The sequence below is a fragment of the Pygoscelis adeliae genome, unplaced genomic scaffold, assembly GCF_000699105.1.
Source record: "Pygoscelis adeliae isolate BGI_AS28 unplaced genomic scaffold, ASM69910v1 Scaffold4, whole genome shotgun sequence".
NCBI lineage: Eukaryota > Metazoa > Chordata > Aves > Sphenisciformes > Spheniscidae > Pygoscelis > Pygoscelis adeliae.
The window spans coordinates 11,663,447-11,688,173 of NW_008824986.1; the positions used below are offsets into that span (position 1 = coordinate 11,663,447).

At 35.9% G+C, this 24,727-nt stretch overlaps 1 protein-coding gene across 2 annotated transcripts in view; it reads left to right on the top strand.

Moving 5' to 3' along the window:
* Positions 1-24,427, top strand: part of ATE1 (arginyltransferase 1) — an 86,544-nt gene extending 62,117 nt beyond the window's left edge. For both annotated transcript variants that reach the window (XM_009325894.1, XM_009325893.1), the window contains exons 10-11: positions 1,788-1,908; positions 21,271-24,427. In XM_009325894.1, coding sequence (XP_009324169.1) covers positions 1,788-1,908; positions 21,271-21,449 — 300 coding nt within the window. In that variant the 3' untranslated portion in view covers positions 21,450-24,427. The remainder of the gene's footprint in view (positions 1-1,787; positions 1,909-21,270) is intronic.
* The last annotated feature ends 300 nt before the right edge of the window (positions 24,428-24,727 follow it).

A 24,727-nucleotide genomic window follows, 5' to 3' on the forward strand; every position in this document is an offset into this window, starting at 1 on the left:
TGGTGACTAAAAGTGTTCTTTACGCATTACCTTCACATACCTTTCAACTATTTCTGTTTAGATAGCGTAACATTTCAAAGCGGTTTATTTAATAATGTCATTTCCATTCTCTGGCTTTAGAGGATTTTCTAAGGCCTTGAGGTTTAAGCTTCTGCATGGAATTGGAGGAATATTGTTTTAACTTAATATAGAAATTTGCATTTAATTAAAAAAAACCCCAAAAACGAACAACAGTAGTTACAAGTCAATCCTGAATGTTTTTCAAATGAGAAAATCAGAGTCATACAGACTCATTTTGGAAAGATGCATCGGGTATTTGACAAGGTTCAGCATGAAGCTTCCCCCCCCCCACGTGGACAGTTATGACTTTGTTTTTATGAGAGAAAATTTTTGTATTTCTTACTCAACAATTTAAAGTTGGTGAGAAATACATAATGAAAAAAAGTTAATTCTGCTATAAATATTGTGAAGAGTTGAACAGTAAGAGAATAAAAGGAATTGGGAATCTGCAAGCATTCAAAAAATGATGGTTCTGATTCTCCAAAATTGGGTGTTGCAGCATAAGGGTGTGTCTAAAAGAATAGCAGAGCTTGCGAATGAGACTTTTTAAAATACGTCTTTATCACCAGACTGTAGTCACAGTAATTATCTATGTCCCTTCCCAAACATTGGTCAGCTTCATTCGAGACCACTTTGCATTTTCATAGTAGATGTTGGGAAAAAAATCAACTTCATATCAAGATGATCATCTTCGTTACCTATTTAAAATTATCAATATGAAGAACTCTTAATTGCATCGACTGCAGGGTGATTTCTTATAACGCCCAGTCTTTTAACTGTTGCCTCAAGACCTGTATAATTGAGATCCTTAAACTTTTTCATTTTATTTATTGTATGTCTGTTTTTCAAACTGATATGTGTAATGAATTTTCAGTTTAAACATTAATTTGATATTACCACCATATGGCTCTGAACATTGAGAGGGTATGGATTAAATGACTAATAGCTCAAAGACAGATTTTTTTACCTAAGTTATAGGCCGATGAATAATCTTATTTTAAATCAAATGAAGATCTGATTAGAGGAGGTGGTTATTGCTGAGATGGTGATTTTCTGTGTAGCTGAAGGGAAAATAATTATGGCTGTTCAGTTTCTGAGAATGTCTGCAAAGAATATCTTTTTAATAAATCAAGAAAAAATGGTAGAATTCCACTAATCATTACCTGTAAGCTATTCCAGGAAAAACTCCATGAATTAAAAAGAAAATCTAACTATTTAAGAAGCAGTGAACAAAATGCTTCATCACTAACGCAATAAAAATAGCATCCTGCTTACTGTTAAATGTTTCTTTCTATTAGATTTTTTTTTTTGGTCTCCATTATTTGCTAGAATGACCAACACTTGAGCTGCTTTTGGAGGTGCTGAGATTTTTAGTGTTGGCACCAGCTCAGCAGAACTCTAGAGGATAACTTAAATACAGAGTTTCAGTAAGCAAAGCCAAAGCTTTTCTAGTTCATCTTGGACACCGTTAAAACGTGTTATGTTACTTTTACATTTTCTTCAAGTGCCAAGGTTAAGTTTGTATTCCTGAAATGGTGCTGAAATTACTAAAGGAGTAAGCCTGTGATTTCAGTGAAGCTGTTTCTGACTCATTTGGTGTAGATTAGATTAAAACTATTCCTTGTTCGTAGGAAAATCTGGAAAGTTGTAGCCAGGGTGTTCTTGTGCAACTGATATGAATACTCTCTCTTCCCTTTTTTTTTTTTTTTTTCTTTTCTCCTTTCTAGGGTCAGTATAGGCCCTCTGACTTGTTGTGTCCGGAGACATACGTCTGGACACCTATTGAGCAATGTCTACCCCTGCTCGAGCATTCAAAATACTGTCGATTCAATCAGGATGTAAAAGCAGGTAAGTTTACATGTAATGATAGGTCTGTAAATTGTCTGTCTTGTTTTTATGATGTATTGGTGTCATCTGCTGCTGAAGCATTATGGAAATCTTATCTGTAAAGGATAAAAAGTGTAAAATTCACAACTCCTCCAGCAAGCATTAGCAAATAGAGAGTTTTACCATTTAACGTAAAATAAGCAATACAAATTTTAAGTACATTCTGGTTTACAGACTATATGTAGTTCAAAATTAACACATATTGCTGCCTTACAGATAATTATATTCGTTATTCTGTGCATTAACAAAACCGATCAAACAATTATTCCTCCTTTAGATTCCAGTCGGATGAATGCATAAAGAAAGGAAATTAAAATCAATACAGGAAAGTGAAAGGGATGGAGAAGCTTAAAGGCATCAAATGCTTTTGTTAAGAAACAAACCAGCAGATTTAGTTTAACAATCTGTCAGAGAATTTGAAGAATACAATGAACAGCAGAAACACCTTAACATTTTGAAGTAGATGGGATGTAGACTTTTATATTCTGTAAAATAGATACTTAGTGATTTGCCAGCATAGAATTGTCAAAAATATTACTGCCCAGAACATAATACGGTAATGATACTGTAAACCAATGCAATCAAATGGAAAAAAATACATGTACTTGCTTTAGCTACTGACCCTGTGAGCTGATTGCAGGCCCCAAGGGAGCTGTGTTAGAGAATGTTTGGTGTGGTGCTTGGGTGGAAAACAAAAAACTGATTTAACTTTTTTTATTAATTGCAAATTGCTGAATAGCTGCTTCTTGAAATTTTCTCTTTCCCCACTGAATAACAGTTGCGAAAGGTTATGGTATTATTCAGAGGTGTCGGTGATTAAGCTCATACGTAACTACATAACATCATGGTCTGTTTCTAGCCATCAAAATACAGATTTACCTGTCTCTTGACTTTGAGTAGTCTTCAACAGCTGCTGCTTTCTTTTTATTTTTCATGGCTGTAGTTTAATAAAATTTTCATTCACTAGCTGGTTAACTGTTGGAAGGGCAGGATGTAGACAAATGAAAGGAAGTTGAAGAGAGATGACCACTCAAGCAGGATTGTGAACTTCTGGAGAAGCTGCTTCAGTTTCTTGCTTTTCCTCAGTCTGTGTATGTTACCGTTTGTGCTGTGACTTGGTTGCTCAAGTGGAACACTAAGATAATAATGCTTCGTAACTGTAAATGTTCTGAAAGGGTAATACTCTAGTTAAAATAGTACAGTAATGAGATGAAATACATTTCTAGATATAGATACTGATTTAAAAGTTTTAGTAGCACAATTATGTTCTGTGTAAATAGAGAATGTTCTTTAGGGATTGTGCAGGTAGCCGAGTGATGACAAATAGGCTGGGGAGCATGCTTGGATGCTCTTTGAAAAGAGTGTCTGTCACCACGGGAAAAGGGTCAATGCATAAGAGATTTAAACGGACGGCACATCATGTTTTGGTCAGCTAGAATCATCGTTACATTGGTGAGAGGAAATTGGAAAAAATTTACAAAGGTAGGAGCAAGAAGGGAAATGGTTTTGGAGGCCAGTGGTGTTCAAGATGCTCTTGTTACTCAGAAATAAAAGGAAGTGTATTCATTTGAGCACAAAAATGACAACTAAACTACTGCCTTTGAAGGTGTTAACCCCGTACAAGCAAAGGGGCATCATCTTCTTGGTTCTGTGAAGTTCCTGTGGCATATCATGCATTTGGAAACTGCAGGATATAAAACTTTGCGTCATTATCAGCACAGAATATCTCACTCCAGACACTACTGGAACTGAGACTTAATGTCCTGTGGTTTAAGGAAATCAAAACATAGCTACACATTGAAATGCACTGGACCTGCTGTGAGCTTATAGTCATTTGAGGTTTAAGTAATTTCTAGCTCTAAGGAAGCTATTTCTCAACAGTAAAATCAGTTTCCTTCTTACTTCTTTACTCTCTGCAATAGTCAGTGATGAGAGTTTAATGAAGTTACAGTGAATTTAAAAAAGAGCAATAGGAATGATGGTGTGCTTTATTTCTCTTGAATCAGCTTTCTGTAATACTGCCCATAATTATGTCAGTTAAGCAGGTCATGCTTTATCAGGAGTGGGACTTCTGATGTAGAAACTGAGGGCAATAACCAGATCCAGTAAACAACTGGGAGAAATAGTGCGACTTGCATTACTGCCTGGGCCAATAAAACAGTCAATGAAAATGGTCATCTTTTAATATTGTCTGTCATGTCTGAAAATTTCTGAAACATTAGCTCACACTAGTTTGTTCATCATGTTTGGCAATTTTTGAACTTCTTTTCCCTCCCTTTAAAAAAATTTAAAAATTACCTAATAAATTTACCAGTTGCAGGTTATGAAAATGCATTATAGAACAGCAGTGAGTGCTACTTCAGGAGAGGGTGCTATGCGCTCTGACCTTCCAAGTCTCTGCAATATGAAAAGGATTTCTGAGTATTCATACGCGTTACATTGCAGAGCTCCTTCCTATAATCAGATTTATTTTTTCTTTTCTGAAAAAAAAAAAAAAAGTAAAAGAAGAAAGAGATGCTCACAAAAAGTAGCAAAATTCTTCTAAAGTATCAGAAAATATTAATTTATATTTCCAGAGGATTTTTGCCTGTTTTGCATTATGTGGTTGTCCCGAGCTTGAGCATTTTCAAATGGTTTTAAAGTGTATTGTTTTCCATCCCCTTCTCCTTTGATGTCTAATACTTTTGTTGGAGAATGAAGAAGAGGGGACAGACAAACTAAACAAAGTTCTTAACTCTTTATACCACAGAGATAAGTCTAAAAAAGTGTCTAACCGTTAATAACTTAAAAAAGCAATCATAGGAATGATAATAACTTTTAATTGTTTTGGATGGCAAATCATGGTTGAAATAGGTCCAGCTCTTTCCTACTACGGAAAGTGTAGGAAAGTCCTGGCCAGTGTAATGAGACTCAATCTTACTTAACCTCAAAACACTTCGGTCATACAGAGACAACGATGAGGTCTTGTGCCAGCAAACTCTCAAATCTGATATTTAAATAAACTGCTAGTAGGCTCTTTATGCGTAGTTCCTAACATGTATTGAAAACCATCAGTTACTTCAGAAAAAAAAAATTCCATAGCAATGCTCAGACAGCACTGATGGATAAAAGGTCATGTTTGTCAAATATTCTTGCTTTTATAAATTACCAGGTTTGCCTAAATTGCTCATGCCTCAGAACAAATTTTTCGTTTTTGTTGTTTGTTCAATTTGGAAAATTCAAAAGACCTGGCATCATCTTATAAATGAGAGAGGTTTATTAGGATTCTGATGTGTTTATTATTAAATAGTGGCCAGTCATTTACTTACAAATAAATAAGCAGTTAGTGAGGTAGGGTAGTAATAGAGGCTTCGGATACTGATGCATTCTGAAAATTGAGATAGTGCTAAAGGCTAATGACCTGTTAGATGCAGTTTACTTTGTAAGAACAAACCCTATGTGGAATGAAGCTGTAAGTACAGATGGAATTATGTTGAAGAAAAAAGAAATTAATTAAAAGACTGCTCTGCAGGTAAGTATTTGTCAGTGACTTTGACAACATATCAAAACTGATGAGCAAAATTCAGTCACGTGATAGTGTCTGCTAAAATATTCCTGGGCATGGTCTGTCTGTCACTAGTTAACTTCCTCCTCTCAGAACTGGTCTTCAGGGTTTTACTTCATTGGTACTTTAACTAACAGCTTTGCCCATGGAACAAACAGCAGTATGAAAAGAATTATAAATAATTTACTTGGTATCCTGGCAATACTTTTATCCTTCCACTTTCCATTTTTCTGAGACTAACCAACTGACATGTCTTTTTTTCTAACATCTGTTGAGAATTTCAGTTTTTGCTCCTGAGAGAAGCCTGTGAAAAATGTCTTCATAAAGTAAAAATCTTTATGAAAATCTACTTTTGGGATGGTAATTAAATTAGTGGGAAACTTCAAATCTTTCTTCCCATCACCACTGGACTGTCAACACCTTTAAGAAGCAACTTCAGATAAGGGCAGATATAATCCCAATCTAAAGTGGTGGCTTCAAAGCCTTCATAGTTTTATAGCCTCTTGACTGTGTCATGTAATATGGGGTGTGCGTGTGCCAACCAGGGCGAACAGGGCGCTTCTACCCAAGTGAAAAAGCTATGCTTGATCTGAATTGCTAGGCATGGCCCACAGCAGTCTCAGTGGTAGAAGCTGCTTCCCACCTTCCTGTGTCTGCTGCTTTGAGCAGAAGCTTTGAGTAGTGCAGATCAAAAGGACTTCAATGCTTTTTTTTTTTTCTGGACTGATTTGTTTGCTGAAGTTGATAAATTGGCTAAGCTAATACACATCTGTTCAACTTCCTGTATATCTAATAATAGAGTGAAATCAAAATGGAATCGAATGGAATACATTAATTAAAATGAAAGTACTTTCTTCAGTGTTGAAAAATACACGACAAAGGCATACATAGACTCTTCTATGTTGGCTTTGTGTGTTCTTGGAGACAAGACACTCTTTGCTCCAGAGAGTATAGTCTAACGCAAACCATGATGGATGCAAATGGATGGTATAAAGAAACAGAGAAGCACTTCTGGTTTGTCTGGTCAATTATAGTAATAGACTAAATTATAGTCTATTAATAGACTAAACTGACTAAACTGTATGAATTTTTTTTGTAAACATCACAGTGAAGGAGAGTTTTGAAGAGGGATCTAAGGAAGTACATTAGTTATCTTTTAGAGTTTATGGAGAAATCTTTTGCAGCATGAGAGGTGTAAGAGAAGTGAAGAATATGGGGAGACACAAAGGAGTTTCATTCAAAACCAGATATACTGGTCTGGGATATCAGATCCCATAGTTAGTCTGAGGTAGAACTTGCATTACTGCCTGTAGGTGCTAGGAATGAAGATGGGGTTGAGACAGACCGTGGAAAGCTCTAGAAGTGAGGTTGGTCTGATGTGATTAGAGTATAGGTAGCTGGTAGATACGTGCATGGAAAGATGGGGAAGTAAATTTTGCAGTAGTTCGTATAGGTAGAATGATGAGAAGAAGGGCTTGCCAAGAACAGAAGAAAGCTGTTGAAATAAGTAATGGTAGGATTAAAACTTGAAAACCTAGATAGGTCTTTGTCAAGATGAATGAGAGAGGCTGGTTTTTAGGTACACTATGTAGAAAGAAACTAGATGTGAAAACCTGAAGAGATTACAAAGCCAAGGTCATAGGCCAGCAGAAATTTGCCAGTGCCTAACAATTCAGCAACCACCTTCCTCATTGGTCTTGATGCAGACCAGGCTTTGCCTCTGCCATCTCCACACAGCAATAAAGATCTTGCTTCTTCCAGCGGAGGAGTGGAGGTCCTTAGAAGAATTTAGGCTTTAGACTATTTCCAGCTGGTCTGAGCCAAAATGATGATAGGCATTGGAGTCAAGAGAAGATAATTTGTCTTTTCTATGCTTTTCAGTGATCTGCCTGGAGCCACCCAGGAACTGGTGAGGCTATGTCTGCACAAAAGACAGGTGTTGAAATCCAAAAAGTCTTATAAATTGCCTCATGTTCACATACAAGTCTTAACCATCTGAAAGAAAAACCAACCCAAAACAACACTAAAATCAGTGCCTGAGCTCTCCTTTCCAGGAGTATTAGTCCCATGATCAGTGATGGAGTCTTAGGACACTACACATATCTATGTAGAGGTCATAATTTGAAGTGAGAGGTCTCACTTCAGGCTCACAAGAATCACTCTGTAAAAACCCCCATGGGATATATTAACTTACAAACAGAGTTGATACCAGATCACTATTGTTTTTGAGTTACTGAACTAAAGGAAATTACTTAAGATTTCCAGTCTTTTTCTGTAGTAGTCTTGTAACTTTTATTGCAAGTTTTTATCAGATTTTTAAACTTCTCCATTTTCTTTGCTACATACAAAATGAAAATTTTCACAGCTTTGCAGCATTGTTATTCTGCTGCACATAATAAGCTAGAGTAGTAAAAGGCAAACAACATTCCCAGTATTTAATAATTTCTGAATCCTCTTATTAGCGACTTGATTATGCATCTTAATGCTTCTTGCAAGAAACTGAGGGTTATTAGTTCTAGTAAATTAAACTTAGAATTCTTACCCAGAAATCTGCAGGCTTGGGCAGTTATACAAAACTGTATTTATTTTAAAAATATATTTGTGTGCATGGTGCTTTCACTAGAAAAATAGTCTGTCACAACTATTTCAATAACCTTGATTTCCAGTGCTGTGTTTTTCAAAACATTTAATTTAAAGTACAATTTAGTACTATTCTTTGCTAATAAAAAGCACGTTTCAAACATGTTTTACATTTATTGTGTATGTGAACACAAGTACTTTGTTGACTTTTTTTCTTTTTTTTTCCCCATCAAGTACAGAGGCTGTTTAATTTTAAGAGATATTTAAAAGGTATAGTGTATTAGCATGATTCTGGTCTTATTCCTCGTCCCTCTCTTAACGGAAAAGCCATGTTCACATATTTGTACCCATAAAGTGAACTGCGGTTGCCATTTGGTCATGTCTGATAGTTTAGATCCCTAGCAAAGTGATGTATATGTGTAGTGTTGCATCTTTGAATCTAGTCAGATGGATTAATGCAAAAGACAGTATACATTGATGTTTATAAGGGTAGTGTGATGCAGATTAATGTTTATAAGAATAAATGCACTGAAGTTCTTGAGACGAAAATGTCACAGAACGATCACAGATGGAAAACATTAAACAAATTGTTTAGAACTGTGCAATCATCTCATTAGGGAGACATTGCTGGTCTGCTCTAAAACAACTGCTGTTTATAATTTTTTAAAGATACAGTGTTGAGTGCTTTGGAGAGTTAGGAAACAGTTTAAATAAATTCTGATAGCTCATGAACTAAATTATTCTTAAGAACTAACTTTCCACTATCTTGTCAGAGCTATAGGTAATAAGTTTGAATACTATAACCAAGAAAAAGACAGACATATCAATTATTTCTAACAGCTGTTCTAGAAGAGACGCATCTTACAAGTTTGTGTCTGTTTCTAATTAAGTTTATAAACACTTGGAATCATCAGAATGCATATTTCTAAATCCAGTGTGATCCTTGAGCATGAGAGATATTTAAACAATGAGGATAGTGCCAATAAGGTGTAGCCAGGCAAATTTTTCCCCTCACTTTTTAGTATGTTTGGATTAAATTGAAATGACTGCCATGGGGTTTTAGCCTTACATGTGAAAATATGCTCAAATATTCCAGTGCTTCTGTAATAAAAAGGTAATGTTATCGACTTAATTTATGGGTCCTAAACAACTGGCACTGCGTAAATTTGCTTGTGGGTTAGAAATTACACTGAACCATCAGCTCTGCAATGGAGTCTCCCAAAACAATCAATCGCAAAGACGGAAAGGTCTTTAAAATGTGATTTGAAGTACGGTCATAATATGAGCTCCTTTTTGCGTTATTCTAGCAAATCTCAAACTTTGCTAAATATTTGTGATTTTAAAGTTTGCATTTATTGCTATTCTAAATGTATCTGCTTCTGACATACATGTAGCAGAGTAAACCAACAGCCCTCAGGAAGCACCATCATCTCACTTGCGGAGTTCATGAAGCATTTGGCTTGGACTGAAAAATTCCCAAAAATATGTTTTAATCCAAAATGACCATCATAGAGATTGTGTAATGAACAGATGTATTTTGAAATTACATGATTTTCTGAGGACTTTGCTTGAAAAATAAAGATATTCTGGTATACTACTTCTCGCATTGAAGAGATGAATCTTAGATGGTTGTGTGCTCAAGATACTCCTTCATCATTTGAATGTGGTGACATTTGATTCTCTAGCAGAATAATTCTGCTCTTTTTTGTGACTGGACCAGAAGTGAACTCATTAGTTGGTGAAGATTCAGGGGAATGTGGGGAAGGACAAGGACTGCCAAACTTTGTAGGAATCATTTTCCATACTTAGAAGGTGTTAGAAACACAAGACCAGAAATTAAAAATTAAATAACATGGGATAAGTAGAGTGATCATGCAGATTTATTTCATGCTGAGGATAACTAGCATATGGGATCAGTTTCAAAATGTGATAAAAGTTAAAAGCTGTAATTAGGCGCAGATACAGAGCAGCTGTGGAAGCAACACCACAGGCATGTGCTGAGTCCCAGCGCAGCCACATGCTACCAGCCACTGTGGCAAGCTTTTTCCAGGGTCAGACCTTTTGTAACGATCCTCGGTGCCTCAGACCATGTTTATGCTCTGCTCTGGTGACATCATCCCGACTTTTCACATGCAGCATAATTGATTCCATGTTTTAATTAATTTAGCCAGTAAATTGATTGCTGTAATCTGATTTATTTAGCTGATAAGCTACTGCCAATTGCTTCAATTTTGCCTATTTCATGGAAATGCTTGCGTTTGTAATTCTCAGCTTGACTCTTGTATTTGTTTTTTTTTCCTCCTTCTCATATATCAATCTTAACGAGGACTTTGCTTTGCCCTTCTTTTTGAAAGATCCTCTTCCTGCTTTCTGCCATTTTTACTTCTATATATAAATATATATAAATATATTTATTTTAATAAATAGTATTTAACTCTTCTACTCTTTCAGGTTTTTTCCTGTTTTCATCCCATTTTTTGGAGCTGTAACTCCCTAAAGCGTAACCCTGTAACTTTTATCTTTCATACTATCTTTTATACTGTCTTTTATTCCATTGGTTTTACTGTCATTGTAAGCTTGGGGGCTCAGTACTGCGTTTTGCTGTCGGCTTGAAGCGTCATTAAAACCTGTGACTAAAAGTCCCTGGAAGTCTGGTTGAAAGTGGAGCTGCCTCCTGGGAAGCCTTCTTGTGAAAGTCTGAAGTCCTCGTTAGTATCCCTTCACTATCAGCTGGCTTGGGGTCAGTCCCATGGGAAGATTTTGCTTCAGAAAAAGAAACAAAACTGCCAACATTTTTTTATTCTTGCATAAATGTGATGAAAATAAGTATATGGAAATGTATTTATAAAATAGAATTTAAAAAGAACATCCAGAATTGCTAAAATTCCCTTTATTTTAATTACTATTTCTATCTTAGCCACAAAAACTTTTTTAATTCCCTGGAAGCAAGGGTATAATCCAGAGGGTGACGATGGCCTATTGAAGTTACAAAGTGTGTTTTCTTAATTTGTTTGTGCAATGCAAAATGGCTCTAAAATATATAAAATGAAGCAGTAACACTATTCCTCTTTGTTAGCCCTTGTAAAATTAATTTGACATGAAAAATAAAGTCTGAAACACTTTTACATGACATAAATGTCATCTTTGCAATCAGTGGAAGTTGCAGAAATTCGGATACTGGGAAGGACAGTCATGATTTGCTCTCACACAGGCATGAAGGTCAGTACGTCGTCTTAGGCACTGTTCGTGCTACAAAACTTAGACTGACTCATTAGTGTCACTTTGTAGTTAGAAAATCACTGATTTTCGTGGAATTGAGTATTTGGCTTCTTGGATAAATCTTACTGAATTACAAGGTATTTTAGCTAGCAGTTGAAAGGAAAATGGAGTTTATGTAGTGTTTCTGTTTTTTCTTATGCAAAATATGTTCAGGAAATAGATGGAATATGCTGTTCTGTTTGAGATGTCAGTGTAGTTACTAGTTTTAAAGTTCTACTAGAGTTAGTAATGAGGTAAACATTCTGTGTTTATCTAAGAAAAGTATTTATTCCTGTTTTTCATAAGAAATGAATGAAATAGTTCATTCATGCCTAATAAGAAGTGTTTGTGTGGCAGTTGCTTTCCATCCCTCATCTTTTCTATTTAAGATGCACCCCTAATTTAGTATTCTCAACCTTTAATTCAAAGATTTAATAGCATGTTTAGTGTGTCTCTCCCAACAGTAACTGAGTCACCTTTGATGATGTTCTTGAGATGACAGGTACCTTGCTAAACTCTCTGGAAAGATACGTGTGTGGTTTTGATTCCCTATTAGCGAGCAAATTAGAGAGTTGCTTTCATTTGCTGTTTCCAAGGGCTGGTTCGATTTTGACCATCATTTTCCCTTCTGTCTCTAAAGAGAAATAAGCAGCTCAAAATACTGAGCATTCCTGTGTTGTTCTGAATAACTCGGGTACTTTGAGGAACAGAAATACTCAGCTAAGAAAGGTTCTGAGAAGCACTGGGGAGAGGCGTCTGATGCAGGTTAAAGCTTGGTCAGTCTCATCAGTGCTGACCCAGAGCCAATAAACCTTCCCAGAACCCAGCGTGATCAGACTCGTGCATTAGAAATGCCTGCAGAACCCAGCAAAAATGAGTTGGGAAATGAATGAGCTTATCAACTTCACCTAGCTAGCGTGGATCTGCAAAACTACCTCGTGCAGTCTGCTGATTGCCTGGGTCCTGCAGTCGCAGAACCTAGTTTAGGGAGACAGTCTGCAGGGCCTTGTGCAGAACTAGGGCCTCACAGTGTTCATGCATTTAAAACCTAGCTGTACCTGCTGCAGTTCTACTTCTGGCCTTTGTATGCATGGTACATTTAAACTGAAAGCATAATTGAAAGTTGCCTGGATGACCAAAAAGGGTATTAAAAACAAGAAAAAAGAAAAAACCACAAAAGCCTCCTGGGTATGCAGTTAATATTCTTCATTGGCAATTCACATTCTCATTTCTCGTATCCGAAGTCATCAAGAATAGCATCAGAGATACAACTTCAGAAGAATTGACTAGTTCATTTTGTCTTCTAGAAGAGCATCTAAAAGTGAAATAGATATCTTTATTGATGTACAATATTCCGTTATTTTTTGCCTTAGTGTCTTGACTTTGGAGGCAAACTGGATACTGTTTTCAGGTAGGAAGTTGTTCAGTCTCATTTAACTAACATTTTCCCAGGTACTACTAGTCTTTTTTTGTAGTTCATCCCTGAAAAGCAAGTCCTTGGAGAAATCTCAGTATCATTTAAATCTAGCCCTTTGGTATCCATTTCTCAGTCACCATATTTCAGGATGATAAATTGAGGTAGGTTAGAATCATGTATTATATGAGAGCTCCTCATAAATAAACTGGGAATTTTATACTTACTATTTTATACGCATCTCTTTCAAATGTGTCCAAAACAGAGGGCCATACTTGGATTTTAGTGTTAGGCAATGTAGTCAAAGGATTGCACTTGCAGGTAAGCAGGAGCCTCTGCAGGTTGCTGTGAATTGCAGCTGAAAATGAGAACGGCTATGAATCGCTGTATTCACAGGAAATGTTTTCCATTGGCCTCTATTCATGTTTACTACTAGAACAATAAGAGTCAAAACACAATGAGTTATTGTTTCCGCGTGGCACAGCAGGGCTAGTGGATTTCAAATGCATTTGTGAAGTGATTAGTCTGCTTGCTTCTCAAGATTGAATTGCAAATTGTAAACCAGTTGTATGATTTCAGGCACAAAGCCCAAAAGTTTTGTTTGAAAGATGTCTTTAGGATTTACCCTCATTGTAACATCCTGTCTTTACTCATTTTAAGGTTCCCTATAAGTTATACTTGTAAAACTGTAGTTCTTCTGTCTTTATGTTTTAAGGATCATTGATAATATTTTGATAAGATGCATTTTTCTTCTTAGAAACATTCTCTTTTTGAACAGTGATTTCAAAAGTTCCTATTTTTTCCTTGTTAGAGTAACTGCAAAGAGTCGGCGGATTGAGAATATCCTGAACATTTTACTGTCCTTCCTTTGTGACTCGTACTTTCTGGTTTTAATTAAGAATCCTTTTCATTGCATTTTTTTGTTGTTGTTGTTTATGCTTCATTTTAACTGTACTCTTATTTTGGTTCGAGTTAGTGTTTTTATACCCCAAGGCATACTGGTCTTTAATATTTCTTAATGTATGAGTCTAGTATGAAAAAAGCGATATGAGAAAAAACACATCTCAACTCACTGTTTTATATAAATATTACTATTAATGGCTATTGCTTATCTTGTCACCGTGTATTGTCTATTTTGTTTTTGAGGATGACTTCCTATGCTTTGCTGGTGAATGAAAAGAAATAATGCTTTAAACTGAGTAAGAAATGAGCTTAAATTCAAAGGTCAGATACATTAGACTTCTGATTGAGGTGGAAACGTTTTCTATTTCCAGTAATTAATATCTCCTGTATTTCAGTCATAAAATTTGAAAAGTTAATTTGTTTCTTCCTTTTAAAGTTTCTCTGTTTTAAAATCATTGATCATTAACTGTGACAAGGTCGTGTAACCAGATGTAGCTTTTCTTTAAAAAAAAATTCGACAAGGCTGTAGTGTTTCTCAAATAAACTAACAGTGCCGTGGTGTAACCAGCAAGGGATGGGTGTTTCTTTTTATCATTTTTATACCTAGTTTGAAAGCTTGGTTATCATGAAACTTTTTAACTTCTTGTAAATTGAATTTTATCCTGTTATTTTTCTTTGATTTGGAAAATGTGAATACTGTGTTCATCCTTAAAAATGATGCAAGTCCTAACTGCTTCAAAACTGAAAATTAAAAACCAAGAAGAACTTGAAACAAAACCAAAGCATCCCCTTTGGGCTGTCAGTCTGAAAGTACAGCAGTTGTCAAGTGTTAATCTTTGTACTCTTTTTTTCCTGTGGATTTAATGTTTAGAGGTAAAAATAGTTTTTCTGAGATTTCATTTTTAAGCAAAATGGAAACTAATTTATAATGTGAGTTACTTATGTGTGAGTTTCCTTCAAAGACTGCTTTCAAAGTGAATCACAGGTTTCAGTTAATGGCACAGTTTTAAATATTTCAAATTTTGAATTAGGACTGGTTCTGTGCCTGTTCCCTTTCTTTCTTCCACTGTTTCATTCTGCTATGGAGAAAAGAAAATCCAGGTTCTCTGTGTAGCATGGATGCAGAAGCACGAAGTGAAGATGGCCAAATACTTTCTTTGTTCCAGGGGGTTTAAGTAACTTTTAAGGGAACTGAAACTTATGATCAGAAACAGCGTCATTTCAGAGTTTAGCCCGAGTGCCATGTTTCTTTTTTGAGTTAGAAATGCCAGACCTCAATAAGGCTTCTTACTAATTCCAAATCCATTCTGTATAGAAAATGTAAGAAATATTTTCCTGTGACTAATGTGTTTTTTTTTTTTTTTAAATTGGCAGTTGTCCTTTTTCCTATTTAAAAACTAAGAAAGTCAATAAACATGTCACTTATTTTTAATGATTTCTTCACTTATTTTCCTAGAAATGGAAAAATGTACTTTAAAAAAAAAAGTTAGCTTGTTTGCATCTCTAGATTATGCCCCTGCCAAATTTAAAAATGTCATGTTTGTGAGGAGTACATTCAAGGGGATGAGGGAAGAGGCACCGTTGTCTCGGCATCCATCATGCATGGCTCTGAAGAAGAGCAGTACAGAACGCTGCCGCTGCAGGCTGTCTTTCCAAATCAGTATTGATCAAAACCAGCTTGACCCAAATCAGCCACCACCGAAAACCTGGTTTAGTAATAGTTTGCTACAAAAACCTTTGAACCATCACACTTTTTTAAATGCGATGTTGGCTTCAAGCCTGCGTAGAGTTGCAAAAGGCTGTTGCAGAGCTTGCTCTCCGCTCTCTGAGTCTCAGTTGTACAGCTTTGCACGTGCTTACCTGGCTTTCTGACCAGATGGAGCTGTTTTTCACTTCAGCTTATATTAGATAGTAATAATAAAGATTAATGCACTTGGAGAATAAAAATATTTTGATATCGGCTTCTCAAAATTATTTTATAAAAATGCTAATCAATTCCTATACCGTAAGAAAAAAAATCAGAACATGAAACTTTTAATTTCTGTGTAAATGCACACTGATGCCCATTTTGCTATTGCTGTGAATAAAAATGGTAAAATAATTCCTCCTTTTTTTATGTTGGTATTTAAAAAATTTGAAACTCACGTTTTGGTTTTGGGAGGGAGCTCGCAGTTTTGGGGGGAAGTTGGTTTGGTTTGTGCAAAGAAATAAAAACTGAATTGTACAGGAGTATGTCAGGCTGCCTGCTCTTCACATTCCTCCTAGGCCCTTGAGTATAAAAGTATTTCTGGGGCTGATTGCTGGATGAGGCTGCCTTTGAAGACCACTGCTGTTACCTTTAGCTTATTACTCAGTGTCGCTCAGCAGTGTTGACTATGCTTTCGACAAAGGTGAGTGTGTAGCTGGGCCAACAAATCAAACCAATATCTGCCTGACATCTGCCAAGACAAATTACATAGAGGGTCTTTAGATCACTTCTGCTTTTTACTTTGTTTTTTACCAATACTTAGCACATATCTGAGATGCTTTGTTTTTTCAGAAAAGAAATCCTCCATGTATGAATTGCATCTAATACTGATACGGGGGTGGGAACAAAGAATTTTAACACCTCTTTGCAATTTTTTTATGGGATCACGGTGGCAAGGTTGAATTATATATGAAATCTGTCCTATATTCAAATTTCAATAGACGATTGCTATATAAATAACTTGCTGGTTTAGGACTATAGGGGAGAAGGGAAAGAAGTGACAGTTGATTTATGCAAAAAGAATTCGGGGGGGGGGGTTAGCTTTGAGACTTACAGGATGTTATTTCTGTAAAGACAGCTGACATCCGCAGTTGCTCAGTTCCCTAAAATGACAGGTATTTTCAATCTACAAAATTGATTTTTCTGAAGTTTAGGGTTTTTATGTATCTACCATCCAAACTATATTGATACATGTAACTGAATTATGGGGTTAAATCTCGTATGTTTCATATGTGAAGTAACAGTGTCTCTTCTGTAGACTACAGTTAATCAACAGCTCCATGAGAAGATAATCTTCACACATACAAAGGCAAAGTCCCAAGAATTCAAATGGACATTAGTAGTACTGTACCTCCTTATAATACTCTTGCTCATTTATAACACTCTTTGTTAATAGAACTGCTTCCACCAAATCCAGTCGTTTTGAATGATAAAGATGAAGTGGTTCCAGAGGTGTCAGCAGAGAATACACAGAAATTGATAAATAGTAAAAAATTGTAAAAATAACATAAAAATATGTCCCAGGACTCAGTGATACTCGCTTAAATGAACAAAATGTGGACTTACAGGAGGATGGTTTCTACGGTATTCTTAAGAAGCAACTTACCACGTGAGCTGCGTGGCAGTCTTTGAAACCGTGGCGTACATGGTCTGGTCTTACTCATACAGGGCTGGACTGGGGTGATGGCTAAAGAAGCAAGCCGTAGAAAATTAACTGGCTATAAAGTATAACTTGATGAGACATCCAAGAATTATGCACTTGCAAAAGAAATTTTGTCTTCAAACCCATTATTTTACCTGGTTTGAGATTTCTGTAAATTAATGCACCAACTACTTGTGAGGAGAAGCAGAGGTTAATGGGAGACTCAGGAGGTATAAAATGAGAAAGTGCAAGGAGGAAAAAGAAGCTTTTTAAGCTTTTTAATGGTAACAATATTGCATTCAGCACTCAAAATAATGATTAAAGCTGCCCTAATGTATTTTTCTACTGTCATCTGATCAGTTTCGGTCCTTCCGGAAACAGAAGTCACTAACTGAAATTGCTTTAATAAAGCACAGAAATAATACTTATTGATAGAGATGTTGTTCTTATTTTCAACAAGTAATTTCATTTAATAGAGTGTATGATCTCATTTGAATTGGGATTGCTCCCAGTTGCTGTATCCCAGCATCAGTCACACAGAGAAGGGGTGTTAGAAGTCAGTTGGCATCTTCTTAAATATAAAACAAACTATCATGTGCCACTCAGCAGGAGCAGATACTAAATTTTTCTTTTGGGGGCGTTGGGGGGGGTGTAATTTCTTTTTTAAACAATACTGGAGCTCAGTCTGTTTTTGTTTTCCATTAAATTCTCTTAAAGCCATTCTGCTTAGGTTTAAATCATGAATAAAGGGAGTACTTTCCTGAATTCATATGGTGTTGCCTCTAGAGCAGTAGCAATTGAAAGGTGGCTGAATTTTAACTTGGGGATTTGTTATTATGGTGACATAAGTTCCTATTCACCTTCTCTAAAAGCTTAACTGTGTACCTGAGATTATTTTACTGATACTTAACGTTTCAGTAAAAGGTTTCTTTTTCAGATGGCGTTTAAATTACATATATTTAAGTACATTTACAGAAGGTTATTTTTATCACTAAAAGTGATAAAACTGAAGTTTTTATTTTGGAGGGAGTCAATGGAAAAATGTTCACTAAAACAGGTAATCTTTGTAAAGACATTTTGGAAGTTTTAAGGACTATTATTTTTCTGCCTTTCAAACCTTATTTGAATAATCTGGAATCAATCTGAATGTGTAGAATAAACACAGTCAATCAAATGTAAGTTTGTAAGACCAAATATACCTGGGTTCAAACTTTTCCTGATGATAAACTCATTACCAAGTCTTTATGTATCTAGTTTATACTGTCTGTGTTAAGCTTAAAACATGTCTGAAGTACTCATATTACAGTGATTTTTTTTTTTTTAAGATATTGGTATTTTCTCGATTGCTCTGAGAGAGCCTTCTCCTGCCTGAGGGTTGCGTTATAAACCTGTGCTACAGTCCAAGAAAGGACTGGTCTACAGCATGGTTTGGCAAGCCTTACTTCTCCCCAGAAAACGCTTGGCTGCAGTGCCTAACAAATTTGCTAGAACCCTCGTCATAATAATTGTTTAATGTAGCTGCACAGCTAGAGCTAGCATGGGCCTGATCGCAAGGAGGATAATGCACCGACTTCACTTGATGTAATGACTGAAAGTGGAGTAAGGGTATAAATGCTCAGCAACAAGAATAGCGTTCAGCTGAGCCAGTAAGGCTACAGTGAAACTGAAGGTACGGTAGCTTTAGTTACTGTAAGAAATTGAATCTGGGGCCAGGAACACTACAAGCCAAAAGATGAACTCATCCAGAGTATCAGGCTTCAGTATTATTTGAAAGCAATGAGTATCGAGCAGTGAGTAGTGAACGGCTTTGAAAGTGCTTTTAGCATGAGACTATGAAGGCTAGGCTTGGCATAAATACATTTCAGGACACAAACTTACAGTCAGCCTAGAGGTACAGTAAATAAAAACTTTCCAATTTAAGAAGTTAAAATAACTTTACACTTGTGTCACCTCCAGAAGCTAAACTTGCAAATTTTTCCTTGGTGAACTTTCAGAAACGAGGAGGATGTAATAGAAGAGGCAGTAGGGCTGGTAGTAAAAACAACCTGTTGGGATGTCAGAAATGTGTTGGCCACACAGCAAAAACCTAATGGATTTCAAAGAGAGAAAGCAAGCCATGAAGTGGTTTTGACTTGGGTGTTTATCTAAAGCAATTGCAAACAATAATTAGTGGAGAATGCAATCTTAGCAAGTACTATTCAGATTTTCTTCCTTCAAACCACGTTTTCCTAGTTAAGTCTTAAGAAATACATTGTGCTTTCACGTTAGGAATCAAAACACAGATAAAAGTAATGAAGTAATTCTAAACTTTGTAAAGCAGACCGCTAAGTTTCACATACTAAATTCAGGCAATCAGCAGAAAAATGTTTACAAGGTGTTTCTGTGGGTGAATAAGGGCAGGGTCTTAAGAATGTCTTGCAAAGAAAAGCATTTAATGACCTCCTTTGTCTTTAATAAAGCATAAAGAATATTAAGCTTTTCTATAGTAAGGGCTACATTTGAATAGAGATCTGTCTTAAAGATTTTTTTCAGATTATTCCAGGCAAGTTGCTTAGCTTACCTGTAGCAAGCCTAGTGAGTTTCAGGTATGTAAAAAGAAAAAGTAAGACAGGACTTGGTGACCAATTTGCTTCCCTGAGCTAGTGTCTTATCCTCTGCATTTCGGACCTATTGCCATTTGTGAAACTTGCTGAGAAAGTTCTACCTCCTGTTTATTCTCTTATAAAAACAACCCCACCCTATTTTTGCCTGTGAAGTAGCTATTTGAATTACCTGGTTTTACACAGCAGTTGGTTTCATTTTGAGTCAACTGATGATCAGCAGAAGGCTTCATTGCGGGTGTTGCAAGCAGGGAATGGTGTAGAGTGGATACCATTCAGATCCCATTCGAGGAGCCTTAAATATTCTAACCTAAATGAAGCAAGTACGTGAACATATAAAATATTTTAATTTGGGGCAGATTGATGCAGTACTTAAAGTGAAGCAATTATACTTACATGTGCTGTCTCTTCAGTCAGAATACTGTCCTGATGCCAAAAAAAGATTGAGTCTTTGCATAGTTTATGTCCCCAGATGCTGACCTCCTAGTAAACATCTCTATTACTATTTGAATTTATATGGTTCTATTCTCAAACTCATATTTCAGCGTCTGTGTTTAAGTTGACTCTTACATTGGTGAACCTGAAGTTCAGAAAACTCAAAGATTTCTTTTACTGGTGTTTTATAATAATTTTATTAATTTATCCTGCAATGGCCTTAGGCGTGTGGCATGTTCTCTCACTTTCTTTAAAGAGTTTTCTAGCACTGTAGGGCCAATTTTTCTGACACGCAGCAGCTATATAACATTATTCAGCAATAGTAGCATCAATTGGATTCATAAAAATAAGGAAGTTTTAACTTGTTCAACGATTCTCTTATGTGTATGATTCTGGTTAAATTAAGTCACAAGAGGTCTGTAGGTGAGGTTAATAAGATTTGACTATGGTGTGTGTATCTTTGAAAGCTTGAGGGATTGTGTTGTGCCCACCCAGCTAGTGCTTGCACTGCTGACTGTCGGTCTGCAGAGCTCGTGGATCAGACTTGAAGTAAGGGCATGTGTTTAACTTCATTCTACTAGAGAAACTCAGAAACCAGTATAAATGAGGAAAAAAAGATGAGGGCTGGAGGGCCAGGGAGTTTCACCTGGGAAGGTAGTTTATTGCCGGATGCTTACCTAAAGCAAACAGTGTGGAGGCTTCTTGCTGGTTTTAGTACACTTTTCACAGCCGGGGAAAGGGAGTGCTCTGTGCTGGTGGATTTTGCGAGTGGTGTAGTAATTCAGTGCAATATGGCGATAACAGCAAGTCTCTTCTGGTCGGTTGTGTTTGAAAGTATTTCCCAGATAGAGTTTCACTTCTGGCAGTGGGCTCCAGCGAGCATTAAACGAACGTGAATTTTAAAATACAGCAGTAGAGGTATTTTCAGAAATGCTATATATCACTGTTAGAAATGTGTGATGCGTGATTTATTTTTTCACACAGCACAAATACAGTTACTTTGCAAGCTAGGTTTTGTTTTCAGCCATGATTCAAGAAGACTGCTCCGTAGATCAGCTCTGCTTTCATCTGGTGTTCATTGCAGATTAGTTGTATTACTTCATACAGTTTTCATTATGCATATTGAAGTTAGTTGCATAAATTAAGATCATACGGACAATATACATAAGTAATTTTTGTGTTCTCTGATTCTCTTTGCAGTAGATGAAGGTCGTATTAAGGAACTGGGCAGAGTGAGAGTACTTCACAAGAGAACCGTGATGCCTTACAGTGTGTATAAGAAAAGAAGGAAGGGGCCAAGCGACGAAGCCAGTGTTCAGCAATATGCAAGTTTGGTTGGACAGACCTGTTCGGAAAGAATGTTGTTGTTTAGAAGTTGAAAAATCATTATATGGCATTTTGATGCCGCTACATTTTATTGCACTGCCACTGGATGATATGTACTATATTTGTGTGTCGGTATGCCTACTCAAATAGCAGTATGAAATACAGATATATATTTAGGCTTGTGTGCATACATGGTACTGCGTTTAAAGGCCAACTCAAATAAAACTTAGAATACAGCAAGGCTTTAACAATATAAGTTTAGAAAAACATGCTTGCAATATATTTTAGTTAAGTAGTTCTAGCATTTCTATGCATTTTGAATAATTCTAAGTATCTAAGCAAAATGAAAAACAGGTGTCTTTTTTGTAGAGAAAAAGGTTGACTAAATCTAGATTAACAATAATTAAATTACAAATGTTTTCAAATAGCACCTTGGATATCTGTTGTTAAAAATTGCCATGAAATTTCTGCTCGCATTTGTATGCTCCTAAACTCTTGCAAGAGAATTGAAACGTGCTGTTACTTTCTGATGTGAAATCTGGCATGGTTTAATTTTATTTCAAAAGTATATTTAAAAACAGGAAGAAATTATTTTCACTGCACATTCTTCATTTGTTTAAAGCAGTAGGTTAGCGTCTGAGGTCCAAGTGAGTGTAGGAGTTCATAGTAGATTCTCAGTGGCAAGGGATGCAGTGCTTTGGAAAACTTTCCCCTTTAGAGATGAAACAGAATAGTTGCACTATAAATGTACCAAAGATATGCAGCCAAGTGGCACAGTGGTTTTTTGGTATAAGCCTTATCCTTTGTCTAAAAAGAGTGGATATTTTAATGCACATCACTAATGTGAAATAGAGCTTGCAAGGTTTATCCTATAGCTCTTCAGTGCGCATTTCAGAACTATGCTAAAAAAAAGACTTGCGGTACCACTGCTGGGTTTTGTTGCAATTTTTTTCTGCAGAATTGTATGGGAAGACTTAAATATCATATTCCTGCGTTTTTACTCACTGTTTTGTTTATGGTGCAGCAGCTCACAGGTTAACATCTTTAATAACATTTTACTAAATACTTCTGTTGGAAACACAGGAAGTTGTGACGCTTTATGAGAGCACTTTATTATCTGATACATGAACGTTGTCATTAGTAGTCTGTGTCCCTATCAAGTCATACAAGGTATAGAAGTTTTGGGAAATAACACTGTGGTATTCAGTAATGTATTACAACATCGTAACAATACCAATGCATTTGTGTTTCTTATCTTCTTGGATAACAAGAGCTAGTATTTACCTTGAATTAACTTGAAGTTTCCTGTTAACCTTTGAAGAAAGATTCTTATTCAAGAATATATGTGTAGGTGTTTTTCCCCAGAAAGGAACCAAATTCAATTTTACCCTCTGAGGCTTACATCTCCTATCATTCATGGGTTTTATTTAATTTTAAATGCTTGGCCAGTATTATTAATCGTTGATTTTTATGTGGAACAGACGTAAGAATTTTGGGATTCAAATGCATTGCAGATTTAACTTTTTTCCCCCATATCTGTTTGATCATTGTAATATTATTGATATAAAGTACAGCTTCAACGGTAATTTTAAAAAGTAATTTTATGTTTTATTAATTGGGATGTATTGTATTGATCTACTCCCAATCTGCAACAAGATTGATTATTTCTGTCAGTGTTATATCTGGTATGTGTTTATCTGTTGCCTGGTACCGAGAAGTTTCTGTTTTCTGTACAATCTAGTTTGTCCATGTCTTATCTAAACCTATTGCCACAGGATAATCACTAAATATTACTTATGAACATTATTATAAAGAGTTCCTTTCTGTGGAGAAGATACTCTTGCCACTCAGTGAAATGTCAGATAGTATAACATTTTCTGCCTACACAATGTGTTGAAAAGCAGTGATGCCTGTATGGCTTAAAACCAAAATAAATAAGAAAACCTTTTTATATCATATAAAATCAGTTAATGGGCACAGAGGAATTCCAGTATGACTTGCAAAATCTTAAACATTATCAAAACCATTTAATGATGGCCTCGCTGTGCTCCTGGAGAAGTTAAAGTTTCTGTTAAATTGCAAGGGAGCAGACTTAACGTCACCACTGAGAGTTCTTGAAGGGCTCCATCTTTTTGTGCCCACTATTTGTTACTGATATGCCTTCTAGATATGTATTAGACTTTTATCTGATGCTCCGTTTCTCTTGGGGAGCTTTTAAGGAGTGCAGTTAAAGAAAAGTGAGATAAGTATAAAACTGAAAATTGAGCACAGCTTGAAGTTGTCATTAGTGTGACCACTAAAGGTAAATGACCATTTCCTGTGAATTCTGAAATGGTGCTTTCACTTTCTGACCTCCACTGGAACTGCAGCACCACGGCACGCTGCAGTGACTCTTACTGAACTCAAATATACATATATATATGTATGTATGTATACATAAAAAAGTCAACACTGAGATTAAGTCAAAAATTGAGTTCATCTGATGTAGTATGCTGAGATCTGATGCGCTTCATTAGTGTTATTTTAGAAAGAAATTGGTGCAGTATTTTTCAGGACTGATACCTCTATCCCTGTTTTAGAAGTGGAATACAGTCTGAGGATGAACTTCTGTAAATTTTGCCATTGACTTCAATGGAGCTGAAAATTCATCACTATTACAATTCTATTTAATAAGATGTTGTCATTGAGAATTATTGCATTTAGAGATATTTAATTTAGTACAAACTATTTTATAAGAATTTTTTTAGTGTAGTTAGTTTGTGAGCTTTAATCCCTAAAGTAAGGTTGCCTTGTTCTATCATCTGTTGATAAATGAGCATGAAATGGTGGTAAGAAAATGTGGAGCTGTGACCAGTGCTAAAAAATACTGTTCTTTGCTTTAATTGGAAATAAATGGGGAGCTTACTCATTTCCAGCATCAACACATTTCAGTAAATGCAAAAGAACCCGCATGTTAAGTTTGTAATTGCTTTTCAGCAGGCCTGTTTGACTTGTAAGTATAGAAAATAAAGTTATTTCTAGTCTCTGTGAATTATTATAAGTAAGTCATAGCTCCAAGTGTGACTTCTGTCTTACTTTGTAGGAATTCATTATCTTGGAGGTTGACTAAGTGTCCAGTGAGCAGCAAAATCAGGGAAGTCAAAGAGTAGCAGTGATTGGAAGGGATACCTATCAGTTCAAAACACATGACCTATTTTAGAACTAAATTTTAGTTCTAGCTAGACAGATTAATGACGAGTTTATACTTTGAAACAGAATTTATAATTCTTTTGTGAATTGAATAGAATAAATAAAATAAAGAGGCTTTTCACAAATGGAGACTAGATAGGAC